Source organism: Cydia strobilella, chromosome 6 (genome assembly GCF_947568885.1).
Source record: "Cydia strobilella chromosome 6, ilCydStro3.1, whole genome shotgun sequence".
NCBI classification, from domain to species: domain Eukaryota; kingdom Metazoa; phylum Arthropoda; class Insecta; order Lepidoptera; family Tortricidae; genus Cydia; species Cydia strobilella.
In genome coordinates, this window is record NC_086046.1 from 14,195,977 (window position 1) to 14,216,427 (window position 20,451).

Here is a 20,451-nt window from a genome sequence, read left to right on the forward strand (position 1 = left end):
ACAGTTCATGAGATACAGCCTGGTGACGGACAGATAGATGGACGGTCAGACAGACGGACAGAGGAGTCTTAGTAATAGGGTCCCGTTTTTACCCTTTGGGTACGGAAGCCTAAAGGCCCTCCACACTCATGCGCGAATTACGGCGCGAAGCCGCGAACGCGAGTGTGGAGTCTAGTTCGCTATTTAGCGAAATCGACTCCACATTCGCGGCTTCGCGCCGTGATTCGCGCATGAGTGTGGAGGGCCCTTAAATCTTCTAGCCCAAATCGGATCGTTATTTTATCTGTCACTTTCTTTACTGCTGTCAAGTAAGTCAAGTTACTCATTACTCAAGTTTAGTGTCGATGTTGTCAATTGTCATAGCGATATCAATCACGGTTATTTTCTCAGTTTAAAAATTACGAGTGCGTGGGAATGTATATGTTAACGTTAATTTTAATTTCTATGTAATAAATATGGCTTTGTCTGAATTTAAGGAACTTATTAGCGGCTTAGCCGTCGTTACAACAGTATTGAATTTTTTGGCTGGAATGTATGTTTTATTACTTTATGTTGTTTAAAGTAATACACACGATTTTTAAATTAATTACAGCAGTTTAAACAATTTAAATATGTTACTACATTTTCCAGGTTGGTTTGCAAGCAATATGTGGTTAATAGATCTACAGCCGAAACATCGCCACTGCCTTTTCTTACCGGTGTTCTGGCGTAAGTTGTTTGTCAATATTTTGTAAGGGAGTTATTTTTTAAATAGCATGTTGCAGAACAAACATATGGCTCGTCGGTTAAATAAATACGGTCAAATATGTCGAAGAAAATTAGCCTATGAAAGCGTGCAATTTCAGTACAAGTCAATATTAATTATTTTAAAATTGTAATAACGTATTCTTTTCAGATCAGCCTTGTGGCTCATGTATGGGATTACCAAGGACGATAGTAAGATAATACTAGTGAACACAATAGGAATAACACTCATGACATTGTATTCTCTTGTGTTCTATATGTATACCTACAAGAAGTCCACTACATTTAAGCAGATGGTCTTTACAATGGGCTTGCTTGTTTCGTCTGTAGGATATTTAAGATTTGAGGAGGATAAAGAAATTCTTCTTGGCCGACTGGGTAAGCCACCTTTGAATCATACATCTATTGTTTTAAGTACTACTATTTCTAGCATGTTTCAATTACTTATGTTTTAAGACTTATTGCCTGATGTTAGGGAATTTTACATTACTTAGGGCCTATTTCACAATGTCCAAGTATAGTATTGGATAGCTAATTAACAAATAAATTAACTGCCAGATAAAATTTCCTACAAAAAAAGCACTTTATCCAGCAGATAAAGCTTATTTGGAGATTGTGAAACGCCAACGATGACTTTATTCGTCAGATAAGTGGCAAGTAGCTTATTCAGGACTTTACTTGGACATTGTGAAACAGGCCCTTATAATTTTTATTTAGTTTCAAATTAAATATGTTATTATAATAGAGTCCACACAAATTTTTCCAGTTGAAATTTATTCAGCAAGTTTTGCTCCATAACAAGAAAATGTCACAACTCATTCTAATCTATTTAATATGTCTGAGTCTCACAGAAGTTTTCTTATTATTAGGTTGATGAAGCTCATCATTAAGCTGCTACAGTACTATGTTGTGCAATCATTTATCTTGGGCATGAAAAATATATAAAAGTATTACTATTACCATTACACAATTATAAGCAATTAATATATAAGGGTCCCCAAGAAATCTCACATTTAATGTACCTAGTCGGCTCATAAGTTCTGTCACTGGCCTTTAAAATTTAAATTTGGAACTCCTAAAACAAAAACCGTTCTGCATTTGAATTTCGAATCTTTATTAAATATTTGAGTAGTATAATTTTGCAATTTTCTGTTTTCTTCAACATGGAGTGGACGCTTAAAGATAGCCGTACCGCAATAATTGCACTATATCGTTGTGGTCACTCGCCGACTAAAATTTTTAAGCTACTTGAAAATTTAAAATTCTCTCTAAGATTTGTGTATCGTACCATAGAAAGATACAGTGAGGTCTCTAGTTTAAATGACAAGAAAAGAAGCGGTCGTCCGCGTACAGCTAGAACTCCAGCGGTTGTACAAGCAATTAGGGCACGCATTGCCAGAAATCCCGCTAGGAAACAAAAAGTTATGGCCCTCCAGATGGGTTTGAGCAAAAACACGGTGAAAAGAGTGCTTAATCAAGACCTGAGACTTCGTGCTTATAAACGAAAAACTGGCCATCTTCTCAATGGTCGGCTTAAAGCTTTAAGGCTTAAAAGATCTAAAGCTTTATTGAAGAAGTACGCTAAAAATAAGCACCGTTGTATACTGTTTTCGGACGAGAAAATTTTTGACATAGAAGAAAATTGTAATAAACAAAATGATAGAGTGTACGCTCGCAATAGTAAAGAAGCGTCTAATAGCATTCCCCGTATTCAAAGAGGTCATCACCCTTCATCTGTGATGGTTTGGCTGGGAGTTTCTTATGCGGGCGTCACTAGTATGCATTTTTGTGAGAAAGGAGTAAAAACTAGTGCCAAAGTGTACCAAGACACGGTGTTGACTAATATTGTGAAACCACTATCCCATACGATGTTTCTAAACCAGCATTGGGTTTTCCAGCAGGACTCTGCTCCAGCCCATAAGGCAAAGTCTACACAAGCCTGGCTCGCCTCCAATAAAATCGACTTTATACGGCATGAAGATTGGCCCTCCTCTAGCCCAGATCTTAATCCTTTAGACTATAAAATATGGCAGTATTTAGAGGAAAAGGTGTGCTCAAAACCTCATGCAAATCTAGACTCGCTGAAAAAATCTCTTGCTACGGCAGTGGCCAATATCGACATGAAAGTGGTGCGTGAATCCATTGACGACTGGCCATGAAGACTTCAAGCCTGTGTAGATAATTATGGCGGTCATTTTGAATAAATGTTATACATTTAGATTCTCTAGTTTATAAGCTTTCAAACGCTGTACAAATTATACGGAATAAACTTAAACTTTTGATTTTATTTGATACTATGTATATGACAGAACTTATGAGCCGACTAGGTAGTTTAGGATTATAACCAAAGGGCGGCAGATGGATGCAATACGGTGACAAAAGCACAAGATGGATAAGACTTTTATTAAATTTCGAGTAATATATCATCATCATAACTCTTACGAGCCTGGCTCTTGTCGGTGGAGTAACCGCCACTCCGTTCTTCTTTCTGCCACTGTTTTGAGCTCCTGATACGTCACTACCTTGATTCGTTGAAAACAGAAGGGGAAACATGTTGGGGCACTTGATACGGCACGATACTTACATAAAGTCTATAATAGAAGGAAGAATAGAAAAAAGGAGAGGCAGAGGATATGTATAAATTAAATATATATGCAATATTTGAGCAATGGTATTGGCAGATCAGTGCGCTGTGGTTCGCGTACGCCGAGGATATGAAAGGAAGGTTACTTACATGTGTCTTCAATAAAATGCCGAAATCCAGCCAATGTTGTTTTATTATTGAATAAATAATAAACTTACAACATTGTGAGTCCAAGTTTGATAAAAGACTTAAAAGATTCCTTAAGATTAGTATTTAAAGTATATATCATAATTACGGAGCCATGTTCGCGTTGTAGAGATGTTTGACAGAAAGTGCCATAGATAGAGTAACGCACATAGATGCAGCAAACTTCAATTAGCTGTCATAGATTAAGTATATTAATAGAAGATCCAATGTGGGGTGTATACATGATATTCAATACTCCTCCTTACGCCTCACATTGGATTATATCAATCCTGAGATTGCAAACTGCAAATATGGCTCTACATAAACATACAAAACATGGGCAAGCAAGTATGGTAGAGCTTAAAATTAACATGATGCACAATGTCTCATAATAGCATGCTAGACATAAGTAGAACAAGAGATGATGCATAACTTAACATAACATTAAAAACATATTTTATCACAAGCTTAACACGGTTTAAGATTCAATGCCTTCACAAAGTTGTTATGTTTCTGACTACATAATGGCTTAGTTAGTACGTCTGCCACCATACGGTCAGTTTGCAAATACTTTACACTTAGGTATTTCCTTTGAACTAAATCTTTGACAAAATGGTATCTTAGGTCTATGTGTTTAGTTCTCTTATGGGAGTGATCTTTTATAAGAAGCAACTTTTGTGCACTTTGACTGTCGTTAAATACAATTACATTACAAGTTTTGTTTATAATTTCACAAATGAAATTTTTAACAAAGCAAATATCTTTGCAAACGTCAGCAATAGCGATATACTCTGATTCACAACTTGATAGAGCTATACAACGTTGCTTTCGGGCCTCCCAATTGATGACATTTTCGCCTAATTTTATGACAAACCCAGTGTAAGATCTACGGTCCGATATATCGTTTGCCCAGTCTGCGTCTGTGTAAGCATTAATATCAAAACTATTGCTTTTGGTAAAGCACAGTCCATAATTAACTGTACCAGCTAAATAACGCAGAACACGTTTTGCGGCGCGCCAGTGATTTTCATTAAAACAATTACTAAACATACCTAACTGGCTGCATGCAAATGATATATCAGGTCTTGTACAAACACTTAAATACATCAAACTGCCCAATAATTGCCTATATTTATATGCATCATCATTTAAACATGCTTTATCTGGCTTTTCAAATTTATTATTTACAGGCAGTGGTGTGGATACAGCCTTACAATTTATCATATTGTACTTAACTAATAAACGTCTTATGTATGCTGACTGATCTAATGTAGTTACGCCATTTTGCCTGTGAACATTCATTCCCAAACAATTCTGTAGTTTACCTAAATGGCGAACTTCGAAATTGTCTTGCAAGAGTTTTAAAACATTTTTAATACAATTGCTATGAAAGATGTAAAAATCATCAACATACAGAGCTATTATTACATATTCAGTCTCAGTTTTCTTAATGTAGATGCATGGCTCACATTTACTTTGAACATATCCATTGTGTGATAAAACTGAGTGTATTTTAGTATTCCACACTCTGCTAGCCTGCTTTAGCCCGTAAATACTCTTATTTAATAAACAAACTTTGTCATTTTGTTTAAAACCTGATGGTTGCTCCATGAAAATTTGTTCATTAAGTTCTCCGTTTAAAAATGCAGTAGTAACGTCTATATGATCAATTTCTAGTTCTAATTCAGTTGCAAGAGAAAATAAGATTCTCAAAGTGCTGTGCCTTACAACAGGTGAAAAAGTGTCAGTGTAGTCTATCCCCTCTTTCTGACTAAAGCCACGAGCAACCAGTCTTGCTTTAAATTTAGAATCTTTACCTGAATCATCTAGTTTCTTTTTAAATACCCATTTACATTTTACGATATTTTCATTTTTGGGCCGATCGACTAGCGTCCAAACATTATTCTTGATCATAGAGTTATACTCACATTGCATCGCCTCGAACCAACTATCCTTTTCTGGCGAGTTCACAGCTTCTTCATATGACGAGGGTTCATCTAATGAACCATCAGCCATCGTTGATAACATGGATAAATCGTAGTCATCAAATCTGCCAGGAACAGTACCTCTCGTACTACGTACGGGGCGTGAGCTAAATGTGTCGGTAACAGCCGACGACATCGACTCCTTACCAGGTGAAGCAGACTCCGGCACAGAAGACACAGCGCCCAGCGGGTCACAAGCTCCATTACCTTTGTCATTACTATCAAGTGATGACGCAGGAAGCGAAGACTCAGAGCCCACCGGCACATAGTCTTCATCACGCGCGTCATCATCACCTTCATCGCCAGTACAATATCTTTCAGACAGCGGCGACCACGCAGGTGGCGTCGGTGACTCCGCATCTGAAATGTGACGAGGGCTAATTGAGCAAGATTTGTCAGATTTATCACGTTCATTATTAAAATTGGCTTCATTATTTAAATTCAATTCATTATTTAAAATTAATTCATCATTTAAAATACATTGACTAGATTCATTTGAATTTAAATTATTAACATTATTAAAATTGCCAATATCCATGTCAACATTATAAAAATAAAATTCATCTCCACAACTTGGCTTGCAACTGTCATATTTTCCAGGAAATTTATCCTCTAAAAAGTTTACTGTCCTTGCAAGAATTACGTTACGAGGATTGGCAGGATCACTCAAACGATAACCTTTGCAGTTTTCACCATAACCCACAAATATGTAAGCTTTCGCTTTCGGATCAAGCTTACGACGTTTTTGACTAGGAATCAAAGAATAAGCAAGGCATCCAAAGACGCGTAAATGGCTAACATCTACATCAGACTCAGACCATAAGCGTTCAGGAATGTCACCCGACAAAGCTCTGGTAGGAGACCTATTTTTTAAATAAATCGCGCACATTACGCTCTCTCCCCAGTAGCGATTACAAAGGCCGGATTCATGTAACATTGCTCTTGCTTTGTCAAAAATCGTTTTACCTGCACGTTCCGCAACACCATTCTGTTGGGGCGAATAAGGTACAGTGGTCTGGTGAATAATACCGTGCTGCTGAAGATAACTACTGAGTCTATGATTAACATACTCTGTACCATTATCTGTGCGAAGCACTTTAATTGGCAAATCCTTCTGTTTCTCAACTAGGCTTTTGAAATTAATAAAATGGGAACTCACCTCAGATTTATTTTTCATCAGGTAGCCCCATGTTTTTCGGGTATAGTCGTCAGTGAAGGTCAGCAAGTAGCGTGCGTTGCCCCATGAGCGTACTTGCATCGGGCCAATGACGTCGGAGTGTATAAGCTGGTTTGGGACAGTAGCACGACTAGTGCTGACTGGAAAAGGTGCCTTAGGCATTTTTCCAGACAAGCACGACACGCAGCTACCACTCATGTCTTTTTCCTGAAAACGAAAATTCATGCAGTGTTTCCCATCACCCAGCGTACGCATACCTTCTTCCGACAAATGTCCAAAACGGGAATGCCATCTGCCCATAGACACATCTGACGCAGCATGAGCCTTCTCTGTCCCTTGCCTGTGCATGGGCTTGAGAGACTCCTCCTCGAAGACAGGCCGCCCTTGCACCTTCACTTTATACAACCCTTTCTCTTTCCTAGCAGTCAAAACTTGGTTGCCTGTGATTTTACAATCTTTATATATTCGACAGTTATCCTTAGTAAAAATGACAGTATATCCCCTATCGGCAATACGTCCCACTGACAATAAATTATTGGTAAGGTCTGGCACATGGAGAACATTATTTAGGCTTATGTTAGAACATATAGGAACCCTACCGGTATCATTACTACACAGTTTATGACCATTAGCAATAAAAACAACAGAATTTTTACCTTGGGTTTCACTAAAAAGGTCCTTATTAGAACACATATGGGACGTCGAGCCTGAATCCACTATAAAATCTTGAGCATCTTCACTGCAGGCCGCATTCGCTGATGCATACATGGAGTGAGTATGCGGATCCTTCTGCTCCTCCCTTTTCTTTTTGAAACACCGTTTTACTGTATGTCCATTCCTCTTACAAAAGCTGCAGTATAAGGGACTCTTCTTCTTAACATGTAAAGCTGTAGCGTTCTCCTCTTCATTGCGCCTATGCTCCTCCTGAAGCAGGCGCGTCCGGACCACTTCACTACTTAATTTGCTTGTCAAGCAGGCAGTCTCCAGACCAGAAACAAGATTGTCAAATTCCTGGGGCAGGCCGGAAAGCAATATCTCAGCTACTTCATCGTCCTCGATAGTTTTGTCGATGTCTGCCAGTTGCTGCACCAACCGCATAACCGCCTCGATATAATCCGACATCCCACTATATTGCTTGTATTCAATCTTGTGTAATTGCCGGAGAAGTAGCACTTTCCTGTAAAGACCCTTCGGCTCGAATGTATCTGCTAGCTTCTTCCAAGCGTCTTTTGCGGTCTTCGCTTCACGCACATATTGGTATAAATTAGGCTTAATCGCTAGACAGATACGGGCCAAGGCACGGGCTTCATTGGTTGCATCGGTGTTGGTACCTTCGACACAAGTCCACAATCCGTCAAGGGTCAGTACCATTTGCATGGCAAATTTCCAATTTACGTATGTATTGATGCCATCCAACTTCTCGATGGGGATTTCCGTATGCTTTGAAGACATCTTTTAAGTTATGGCTGGATTCGGATGAAGATGTAACAGATTGCACGAGGGGATAAGTGCAAATCTGTCTGATCCACATATAACCTCAAAACGTATGTATCTTGCACCTTCTTGGTGTATATTTTTGCAGATACAATCTCACGGCGTTATATCTGGGGCAATAACCTATTGGCAGATCAGTGCGCTGTGGTTCGCGTACGCCGAGGATATGAAAGGAAGGTTACTTACATGTGTCTTCAATAAAATGCCGAAATCCAGCCAATGTTGTTTTATTATTGAATAAATAATAAACTTACAACATTGTGAGTCCAAGTTTGATAAAAGACTTAAAAGATTCCTTAAGATTAGTATTTAAAGTATATATCATAATTACGGAGCCATGTTCGCGTTGTAGAGATGTTTGACAGAAAGTGCCATAGATAGAGTAACGCACATAGATGCAGCAAACTTCAATTAGCTGTCATAGATTAAGTATATTAATAGAAGATCCAATGTGGGGTGTATACATGATATTCAATAAATGGTGATAAAGTTCCAAATAATGGTGAATTATCACTATGAATATGGAATTCTTACATCTGTAGATGTAGAGAGGTAATTTTTCCCCATATAAGTGGATAGTGAACTATAAAAGGTATGGGCTATAAATATGTAATATAAAAATAATTATAATTATTTACTTCAACAATAAAATTCTATAACTTTTTTGCAATTATTGTCTCTTTTTTTATCAATTGTAATCATATCCATATTACGTATATTGTTCGACATCATTTTGACGTAATTTGTATCTGTCAACCACCCATTAACTATAACCCATATTTGTGTTAAAATTATTATATTACTTAAAAATTCATAAAATGTCATTATACTCTTAGCCAGTATAATACTTACATTAATTTTAATGTATAATTATATACTATATATTTTAAATAAACTTAATTACGATGACATTCCTAGCTGTTACTAATTATGTTGATAAATTTCTTATAGGTAATAGACCTATAAGAAATTTATCAACATAATTAGTAACACTCTAGTTGGTTATAATCAACAATAAGTGTGACTAATTAAATAAATACTTCTTACTGATAATTAACACACCATTAATAGACCTAATGGCTTTACAATAAGAACTATGAATTGTCTTTAAAAAAGTGTGGATAAAGGGACATTAGTTAAGCTACATGCTATGACAAAAGACATGCTGAAATAAAATGAAAATATCACGGTTTTCTCAAACATGAATAGTTGAAAATCGGAACATTGTAACATGTAACAAATGCCAACAATTAATAAACAAACAGAATACAAATGCATTTGCTGCCCACTTTATGCTTCTAGAATCAAACACTTGAGACGAGGAATTTAAATAGATATGATATTAGATATTGGCTACAAGTATCCTTTGGTTGTCTTGTTAAATGGTTATAAGTTGTATAATTTAATATGTAGCATGATAGGTCTGTAGATGAAGAAATCTTTCATAAATAAAAATCTTTCATAAATATAAATCAATTGGTAAAAAGCCTAAATGAAAAATATTCATTGGTTATTAAATTTTTTGAGGAAGTATATTTTGTTTGGTGACAATAGGGATCTGACACATGTTGATTTTTATAACAAAATCTAGTTAAATAAATAGAAAATGTGCAATTTATCACAATAAATTGGACAGTAAAACAATATATGGAAATTATAAAAAAATATAGTGTGTGTTGTGTTTCAAGATTTCAGTTTTTTTAACCTCCTAAATGATAAACAAATGCACAATTGATCCCTTACATTGTATTTAAAAAATAGATTGAATGGCAACTATATACAATTATACATGAACGCAATATTTCACAGTCAAAAAAGCTATTTTCTTGTTTATCCATACTTTAAGAAGGCTTCTACTCAGGCGTGACTTTACGTCTGAGTACCGTTTAGTTAGGGGGCGTTTCGTTCGTTGAGTACGATTGTTGACCATGACTGTAATTTCTGAGTTTTGTATTGCAATGGGTCCCATACATTTTGATCTCAAAAAGAAACTGGATCAACTGATATCATTAATACACTAAAAGAAGTAACCTCTACTTTGGAACACACCCTGCATTGTTATTTCAACTTTGTAATTTATATTTCAGGAACAGTTGCATGCCTCGTCACACTGCTGGCAATAGCTGCTCCAATGAGCAAGCTGTTCTATGTGTTAAAAGTGAAGAGCACAGAATGTCTCCCGTTCCCTATGATCCTCATGTCATTCTTCGTGTCGAGTCTCTGGTTCCTGTATGGTGTTATAGAGGAAGATAATTATTTAATAGTGAGTATTAATTACTTTTTATGTTTAAGTGTTAAACTTTTAAAACTGTTTTAAAAGCGCTTAGCCTGGGAAATTTATTTAATTGTGTACCTTGTAAAAAGTAAAAATCTTCGAAAATTGCGTTACGTAATATTTGAACGTCCCCATAGACGTTCATCGAATTTCTATGTTTCCGGCAGCCGCCCTCCGCCGAAAGATTTGTGCAAGTGCTTAGACATCAGACTCGCTGAGTGGAACAATAGTTAGTCGACGTAAGGCTGGCGTCCACTAGGCTCGCCGAGGCGAATCGCAATAAATCGCCTTCTATACATTTACTATGAAACTGCGTCTATTGATGAAGAGCCGCGGCGCGTCGAATCGAATTTACCATTCATAGTAAATGTATAGAAGGCGAATTATTGCGATTCGATTCGCCTCGGCGAGTCTAGTGGACGCCAGCCTTAAGTTTACCCTTTTGCACCATACTCCTTTGTAATACGGCAAAAAACGTAACCATATCTGTACAAGCATATTGCAGCGATTAAATTATCAACGGTGTGATTGTAAGAACTATCCGCACATTCAGAAGTCTAGAAATTTTAGGATGTGGTTTCTATTCAAAATGTCGTTTTTGTTTTCAGCTACCAAATATAGTCGGCGCGGGGCTTTCGGTGTTCCAGCTTTCGCTGTTCGTTGTCTTCCCCCGGACGCCTCCTCTCTTGCCTAAGAGCGTGTTAGCGTAATCTACAGACTAACAGGCTAATGAATACCTGTTGTGCTGAGAATGATGTAAGTTTTTCTATGTTTTACTAATAGGTGTTAGGGCATTACTATGGCTGTGTTGGCTGTTTCCTAGAGACTATGATGCACTTCGCACATAGCATACATACTATTAGCGTGCGTATCATTTAGTACCAGAAAAAAAATTGGCAGGCACTTTTTAGTAGGTTGGCAAATCAGGTTTTAGGTTACTTTCCGTTCATGTCTTCTCGGATATGGGTAAATATGGTATCAAAGGATATTATACTGAATGCATTGATACCAAATATACCCATATCCGAGATGACATGAGCGAAAATCAATTTCTAGAGGACTTCTAGACAAAAAAACGACTCACTTAATTTGTGAAATATTGTAACACCTTAGTGAGTATTGCCAATATAATAGCAAGCTTGAAATGAAAAAGGCATTAAAACAAATGTTATAAAGGGAATTATGTGACTAACTATTAAAAAGTTAGAATAGAATAGAATAGAATTTCTTTATTTGCCAGAATACGTGTATAAGTTGACAACAGAAAAGGTTTACATGTATCAGTATTCAGTCGAGGACACGACATGCAAATAATTGACAATTTAATAATTTTAACATAAAATAAAAGTACAATATAGAAAATATTACGACAGAAATGAAAACAGTGGGTAATTTTTCCTGTTAAAAAAACTAATAATAAGTTGGTAACAATTTGAATATTAAATAATAAAAGATAGGTTAGATACGCATTTGAGTTCATTCTTATTCTTGATGACAATTTTTAAAGATCTCTGATTCTGATCAAGCAGATATAATTTGTTACTTGTAGAATTTGAGTAGTTACTAATGCCCAATATAGACGGTTCAAGAAGTTGTATGCGATTTTCGTTACATTGCGATATTTGGTCGATCGTCTGAATTCATTGTACTCCGTAGTTAGCAGTGTATCGAATATTGCAGGCAAGTTATTGAACCGTCTAAATGGGGCTTAACATATATTTTTATAGTTGTCAGTTAATATTTTTATGTCCATGACATAACATAAAGTACCTATTGCTTAATTGTATGAAAAAAAGCTTTGGTACGATCTGATTGAGTGATCTTCCAGGTAATAGAATAGAATAGGATTATTCTAATGTGTAATAATATATTTAAAAAAAGTCAATTATACAGAGACTAATTATTTAATATAACTATATATTTTGTGTTGTTTGATATTTTAATGAATCATTCAAATAATTTTTAACTATGTGTAAGCATGTAGTGCTAGTTTAGGTGACAAGGATTGTATTTTAAATAATTGACATTTATTACCTTAAAGCTGCCTTCCACTTAGGCGGAGATGAGAGGAGTCGTGTGGGAATCAACCAATTGGTTGTAATCCAGCGGAGCGGAGAAGAAATGTGGATTGCTATTGGTTGATTCTCGCACGTCTTCTCTCATCTCCGCTCACTAACGCCTCAGTGGGAAGGCAGTCTAAGTGTTTTATAGTTTGATCAATTCCCATTATAGGTGTTATCAATCAATCAATCAAAACACTAGCTGTAAGCAGTGAACGGAAGTGTGAGATATACATATCATACAATAAATTTATGCTAATACCTATGCCCGTGGCGGCGTAATTATGGTTGTCTATAAAGTAATTATGAATTATTAACTCATCATATTATATTGTCAAGTAGTAAAAAAAGAAAAAGCGCTGGTGGCCTAACGGTAAGAGCGTGCGATTTTCAATCCGAAGGTTCAAACCCCGGCTCGTACCAATGAGTTTTTCGAAACTTATGTACGAAATATCATTTGATATTTACCAGTTGCTTTTCGATGAAGAAAAACATCGTGAGGAGACCAATAAGGCCTTGTTTCCCCTCTGGGTTGGAAGGTCAGATGGCAGTCGCTTTCGTAAAAACTAGTGCCTACGTCAATTCTTGGGATTAGTTGTCAAGCTAACCCCAGGCTTCCATGACCCGTGGCAAAAATGCGGGGATAACGCGAGGAAGAAGATATGTATTGACAAGTAATAAATACCTACGTACAAAGTAAATTATTTTAGTAGAATATTTCATTTCATTTTTCATTTTTATTTATTCATAAACAATAATACATTGTGTTTGAATGTTTACATTATTAAATAAAACATGCCTATATACAAATAATTTACAAATTAAATAATTTCATTTATTAGGTATACTTTACTGTGGTGCTGTGCTATATGGGTAATATTTTCAGTGAATTGTTACTACTTTTAAATAAATGTTGACTTTATGTTAAAGATTTGTAATTGATAATGATAAAACATTAAATATTTTTTGACTTCAATTTAACACTGCCTACACTTATATTTTTTATCGGAATGTAAGTAAAAGTTTTATAGCTACCCTAATGTAAATTCCAAAAGGAATCTAAATTTATATATTTTTTAACAGTATCACCCATTTATCATGCTTACCATTTTACTCTTTATTATTACACCGTTCGGTACTAAAGTAATTTATTATCATTGATCAATAGTGGGCTGTAAGGGATTAGTTTCATAAAATTCCGTCTGTCTTTTGTCAATGTCATGTTACTTCAAATATAGTCCGTCGCGCGTCGCTGGCGACGCCCATGAAGCTTGGCCCGACTATCGGGAATACATGCAGTCTAACGGATCCTTATAAAACTAAGCCTACAAATAACAATAGACAATGAACCGTTGATTCTTAAAAACTACCTATACAATGTTTATTGTTAGACATTATGTTAAAGGTTAAAGGGTGGTTAATGTTCGCATTTACTACAGTGTATGCCTCAAAAAATAACAGAACAGCCAAACTATATAATATAGGTCATTATCCCTGTTAATTGTTACAATTTTAAAATAAAATTTTGGAATTACATAAAGCGTATATAATTAGCCCGTGTTCTCCGTACTAACACTATTAACTGCCGCTATTATGACGTCACAAGATGACTTCTGCCTTTTTGGCGCGAACATTTATCGTTTTAAACATTTTTTCTTTGCATAATAGCGATATTATAAAAATACCAGCTGGCTATCGAACCTTTAAAATTATATTTAAAAAGATGTAGAATAGCCTATTGCCATTGAGGGAAGGTCTTAAGTACCTACTTAAGAACCGAGTTTAAAAAGGCTATAGAGCACACCGGCTGCGGCGCGTGCGCTAAAATGTTTGAGCCCTGCACACACGTCACGCAAGCGGTGTGCCGTCTCTCATAAGGATCTGTATGTTACAACACGCACATGCACGTACTTAGTAACTAACTAGGTACAATAAATGAATAGTTGCTTGATCCCAACAGTTAGCGCAGCGTATCCTCTTCTCAAGAACCAGGGGCCTATCGTGAACACCAAAGTTCGCAAATTGCGGGCATCTTTCTTTGTTACTCTAACCAAAGATAGATATAACTCCGTAATAGATGGATAGTCTAAGGAAAAAACGTGCCTCGAAAATCAAGAAAATTTGATTCTCGTTCAGAGGGCGCTACTAGTTTTGGCCTACAGTCGTATAGATGGCGTTGACGGTTTCGTTTGTTATTAAACAATTTTAACGGATATCAGTGAAAGAACATGGGTCAAAATCATAAAAATAATTAATGCAAATAAAAAAAATCATTTATCTATATTTAAATACATTCTATCGTATTTTTATAAATCTTCATTTTTAGTTTTAAAGTGTGTCGACAGATGGCAGTGAATTTACTGTGGTTACAAAATTGACTATGACAGTACCGCTCTAGTATAAGTTACTCTATGCTCTAACTATGCCTTAATTGGACTGCTTACCATCAGGCGGGCCGTATGCTTGATTGCCACCGACGTGGTATAAAAAAAAGGAAAAGATACCCGAAAATTGCCAATTTCAGTGTTCGCGGTAGGCCCTCAGTTATGTTGAAACACCTAGGTCTGGAGTCTAGTTCTAGGCCCACAATGTTAATTTACCAGACGTCGCTACTTAATTTACAGCATTAGGTATCATCGGGGAATGCGATTTGGAGCAATGATAAAGAAATGATGAGACTATTACGTGCCATATACGTATATTACAATAAAAAAAAATATCGCACTTGGTCATTATCACAGTTTAGCGATAAAATAATCACGTAAGTGACAGACAAGGTATATACTATACATATTATATATCTTAATATAAAAGCTACAATAGTAGGGTAAGTAAGGGCAGTAAATGTAGCAGCAGTAGGGAGCAGTATGCACGACCCTTTCACCCCCCCTTTTTTGGGGGTATGCGCGGTACGATCTCGTGGCTACCGGGCCAAATCAGCTTTGTTCGACCTAAGGAACAATCGTGCCAAGCGGCATCGCCTGAGACAAAGTACATACTCACTGCACTTACTTACCCTACTATAAGGGCAGGTAGGCTTTTAGTGTTAAATCGGATGCCTGGTATGTTCCAGAAAATAGGTATCTTTTGCTATTTATTAATTTCCAAGGCAGTGGCATCCTAGTGCTTTGTCCTGCAGTATATACAGATAACTTCATTGATCAAAAGGTTCTAATATAAGTAAAATATCACAATTATTAAGTGCAATTTTTAATTTTTTGGCATATACAATACAATCGCGCTTTTGCAAGTTCTCGACTGTCTGTTGTGCAGATTCCTAGACCTCTGTACGGCGATATAACGCTCAGAGATCCGATTAATTGCGATTTGTTCACGACAGCTTCATAAGACATGTTACCTGGCGTCGTAGTGAATGCAACCACATAATAGATATTATCTTTACTACCATCGTAATAGAAATGTATTCTAATGACGTTTTTAAGCGACACGTCCAGGCACTGCCAGCAATGTTTTGTTTTTATAGATTTAATTAAAGTTTTGATATGAGAGATCGCTAGTAGCACGCTCTTGATACCTTGAACGTCGTTATTATCTAGGGGATACAATTGGTGACAACTACACCACTTATCATGAATGGCAGCGTCGCGGCATGTGCGTGAAGTTTTAACTGGCATGAACAGACTGTGGCAATTCGGACAGCCGCGCGAAACGCTCACGTCGGAAATACTCTTGCATCCAGACAACTCCTTTATATTCATTAACGTGTTGAACAGGTCGTAGGGAGTCACTAATTTAAATTGATTATCCGCAAGTGCCTGATATTCTTTCCATCGCCGGGATTTGAACATTGTCGGCGGTCGCATAAAAAAGGAAGGCAACCGCTCATCGTAGTACGATTCTAATTCAAATCGATGTGGTCCGAATCTAATGCCGTGGTCGCTGTAAAAAATGACGAACGTATTTTCAAGAATACCAGTATACGTTATTTTGTTAAAGAAATTCTCCAGTAGTTTGTCTGCATCCTGAGGACGACTATTCGTGTTGTGGCTGAATGAGTTCATCCAAAAAAATCCAAAGAAGCGATCATTTCGATATGTTGTCACAAAATCAGCAGCGTAATCCAAAAGCTGCTGGCCAGCGGATATCTTTCCTGTACATACTAGCGATTTATTATTCAACTCCTTTTCTCCCTTGATAAATAATGGCCTTATATAGTGGTCGGTCGGAGGTTTATGAAACGCATAGCGCTTACTGAAAGTGTCAGGTAAACGCAAGAAGTCTTCTCCGTACGCTGTGACGTATCCGATATCCTTGAATTTACTCCACATTAAAATTTTGTTACACTGGTCCATATGATCTTGACATTCTGGGGATATGACTGGCATGCTCTGGCCAGTCAATGTTGCCATTACGTTGGGAAACGTATTATCACCCACCTGAAAATACAAATGATTACCGAAAATTAGCCACTCTGGCAAACACTTCATCATAGAGCGAACTTATATGGTAGTCGTGATCCTCGGAAATGAGATTTTGAAGTAGAAGAGAGATACCTGCAATGAGTGCTATGGTCAACTAAAGTTCAAATTGTTTACGGAAAACCCTTGACTGGTTATAATGATTATGTTATGACAACTATAATACAAGAACGTAAAAAAAGCGCGCTGGTGGCCAAGCGGTAAGAGCGTGCGACTTGCAATCCGGAGGTCGCGGGTTCAAAGCCCGGCTCGTACCAATGAGTTTTTCGGAACTTATATACGAAATATCATTTGATATTTACCAGTCGCTTTTCGGTGAAGGAAACATCGTGAGGACACCGCACTAATCCCAACAAGGCCTAGTTTTCCCCTCTGGGTTGGAAGAGGTCAGATGGCAGTCGCTTTCGTAAAAGTGCCTACGCCAATTCTTGGGATTAGTTGCCAAGTGGACCCCAGGCTCCCATGAGCCGTGGCAAAATGCCGGGACAACGCAAGGAAGATGATGAAGAACGTATAAAATAAACACAACACCTTATGATAACCACGGAAGCAAAACCAAAAGTTCTTGTGAAGGTAATCCGTAGTTCTTGGCATCGTCTGCACAATCCGCGGCAAAGACATAGAGTCCATGCCCAAAATCAGTACATTGTAGCTGTTATTACAAGGTTGCTGGTTGTGTGTCGTATTGATCTTCTTGGCGAAGGCGAAAACATCATCATATACCGGATGTGTCTTGTTTCTGACATCGTATTCAACACATCTCACGTTTATGAAATCAGTTTGAAGAACAATTGTGGCACCGGAGCTAAATTTCACACATAGCGTATACCTGTAAAAAAAAACATTAGGTATTTGAAATGAAAAATAATAAATTAAAAATAAATAAATAATTTGGACAAGGCGTATTCACTTAATTTTGGTATTTTCGTGACCAGGGCGGGGCTGTAGAAATCTGTAACAGCAATCATAACGAGCGCTTTTCCTTAGATATTTTTTCATTACCAATGGGTTGACCGTCGCTCGTACACGATCCCCGTCAATTTTCTTTATGTGAACCGCTCGTTTACCGCAGTCAGATCGTTTCTGCTTATGTTTTTTCTCATATTCGATTTGCTTCCTGTAATTTATCATATTGAATGGAATTTGGCACCCTGGCGTGTTTATAGAGTACACTGAAAGTAGATGAAATAAGACATTAGTACTTAATAAATCATGGATGTCTGTCTAAATTAAATACTGATAGAAAATAATGATGAGCAAGTTTAATCTGGTTATAACATGATGGTGATTTTCTGAATCAAGTCTGCATATCTTTAATAGGTGGATACGAGACTTACCGGTTCTGTATTCATTTAAAAAGTTGTCTTCTGGTTCTTTGTTGTCTTTATATAACTCGTCAAGATTTATATGTTTCATGGGAACAACTTTGTGATGTCGGGTAGAGGTTAGAGGCTGGGCAGTAATCGACGGAGATTGGCGAAAACCTAAATAAGAGTGGTGCCAGTAGTATAGTAATAGAATGATGAAAGAACAACTCGGTAGTAAAAATAACACTCCAACTTTAATCTGCTTCATTTTGAATCTTTTCAGTTTCCTTCTGAAACAAATTTTTATTTTTTTAAATCAATGCTTGTAGATTAAGTAAACCGATATCGATATAACCTAAAATACGTATCGCTTTTGCATGACGCACATTATAATATAACATGAGCATGACACACACATGACATTAAACAAAGAGTTATAGAGTATGAAAATGCAAACTGTAAAATTAATAGTGTCTGTTAAAACTCTTTCCGCACAGACTTACTAACCAACTCCCAGGAGAACCCAGGAGTTTTTAATCAATTAAAACCAATTAAGTAGTCCTAAAAATTTTTTACTTGATTGGGTGGCGGCTCTATCATTCCAAAACCCACATACAAAAATAATTTTCGTATTAAATTATTAATTATGGGTAGACTGAAGAGGGTTGTGACAATACGCATATCTGCGTATGTGGTACGTACCTTTGAAAGGGTGCTAATAACCATTTCGATATCCTCAAGCAAACGATGAGTAGGCCCTTGTCGCTATAATTTTCCATTTAAACTAACGAGAGACCGAGACTTCCGACGCCGAAAAAAAATAATGCATGTTGAATCGTATCACATCAACAATTCTATTCAGTGTTTGTGTTTACAGTTAAGAAAAATTCGTAAACAATAAATATCCTGTATTTGATTGTGCGGATAATGAAGAATTAATCTTGATACGAGTTTAACCACCATTCTGTAGCCAACGCCAAATACCCACGAGGCCCACTGTAGAGTCCAGCAATCGCTTTACAAGAGCTAATAAATAACCGTACACTGTCTTATTTACCGTACAATATTTGTCGTATATAAGGCTCCCAAAACCTTGACACTGGCGAAATAGTCCCAATAGACTTGAAGCCAGTTAATTAAAAAAAAACTGAACTGAACTGAATACTTGATCATTCGATTAGTACAAATCATTTATGAATGACGTGAAATTGATATTGGTTTATTTTGCAGAACATGGGTTACATTATTTGGTATAAATACAGTATTTACAAGTTCGCCATATTCTACGTAGACAAGCGTGCATAAATTATATAGGTATATATCTGAATTTTGATAATATAAGCTACATAAAACAAACTCGTGTAAATTTGTAAAAAATATTCACCTGTGCATGTATAGGTAAATACATTCATCTTTAGTATATCGTTAACTTTAGTATAATATTATATATAGGTACTTATTCAAAAGTGAACTTACCTGTTATTTTATTTTATCTCAATCTTGTAGATGGAAACACTTGTTAGTGTTTCGTAAGTCACATGGTTATAGCACGTTTTTTATGTTATCGATATCTGCGGTGTTCTCGACGGTCTACGTTTTACGTCACTTGCAGGTCCGGAGGCTGGGTGCCATCTTTATTTTCTGACGCATGCGCAGTTGCTTTACATATTTTAATCTTAATTAGGTCGGTTCTGGTAGAATACCTACGCTACCCTTCGGTTCGGAAACCTGAATTTTAAATCTTCGTATGTAAAAGTAATGATGAAATTGAATACCCACAATGTTATGCTTATAATGGCCATTTTACCCTATCGTGTCTATGAAGCTAAGCAGTGGTCGTGGGTTCGAATCCTTGTAGATAAGGACATATTTGTGTGATTGGGACAGACTATTGTTCTTGCTTGAGCTATGTCATATAATATCATAGAACAAGGTTTGCTTGGTTTTGGCCTAGGTCAATTTGTAAGAAGTTAGACGCAGAGTTCATAAAGCGCAATTACTAATAGCATAGTTTCATTCCGGTTGCGAAAACATTGCCTCAGCATTGCGGTATGCTGCATGCAGCAGGAAATTAGCCCTGTCACATTCAGTCTCCTTGATAAATAATCTTGGTAAATTGCCGTCGTTCTTGTGTTGCTTTGATGTCGCGATTGTAACTCACAAATAACATGGCCCATTTCCCGTAACATCATCATCCAGC

The 20,451-nt window shown here is 36.7% G+C and overlaps 2 protein-coding genes across 4 annotated transcripts; one reads left to right on the forward strand and one right to left on the reverse strand.

Annotated features, from left to right (window-relative positions):
* Positions 1 to 359: 359 nt before the first annotated feature.
* On the forward strand, positions 360 to 14,045 carry LOC134742503 (sugar transporter SWEET1). Its single transcript, XM_063675722.1, has 5 exons — positions 360 to 532; positions 631 to 708; positions 896 to 1,122; positions 10,258 to 10,433; positions 11,054 to 14,045. Exons 1-5 carry the CDS (start codon positions 456 to 458, stop codon positions 11,153 to 11,155), a joined length of 660 nt encoding a protein of 219 aa, XP_063531792.1. The 5' UTR covers positions 360 to 455; the 3' UTR covers positions 11,156 to 14,045.
* A 1,591-nt stretch (positions 14,046 to 15,636) lies between these two features.
* Positions 15,637 to 18,533, reverse strand: LOC134742159 (uncharacterized). 3 transcript variants are annotated; one of them, XM_063675128.1, is made up of 4 exons: positions 18,282 to 18,533; positions 17,855 to 18,116; positions 17,476 to 17,773; positions 15,637 to 16,902 (listed from the first exon to the last, which is right to left on the reverse strand). In XM_063675128.1, exons 1-4 carry the CDS (start codon positions 18,517 to 18,519, stop codon positions 15,703 to 15,705), a joined length of 1,998 nt encoding a protein of 665 aa, XP_063531198.1. In that variant the 5' UTR covers positions 18,520 to 18,533; the 3' UTR covers positions 15,637 to 15,702. The 3 variants fall into 3 exon arrangements, with proteins under 3 accessions (XP_063531198.1, XP_063531199.1, XP_063531200.1); XM_063675129.1 differs by lacking the exon at positions 18,282 to 18,533 and having other exon boundaries at positions 17,947 to 18,031; XM_063675130.1 differs by lacking the exon at positions 15,637 to 16,902 and having other exon boundaries at positions 17,675 to 17,773; positions 17,947 to 18,116; positions 18,282 to 18,528.
* Positions 18,534 to 20,451: the final 1,918 nt, after the last annotated feature.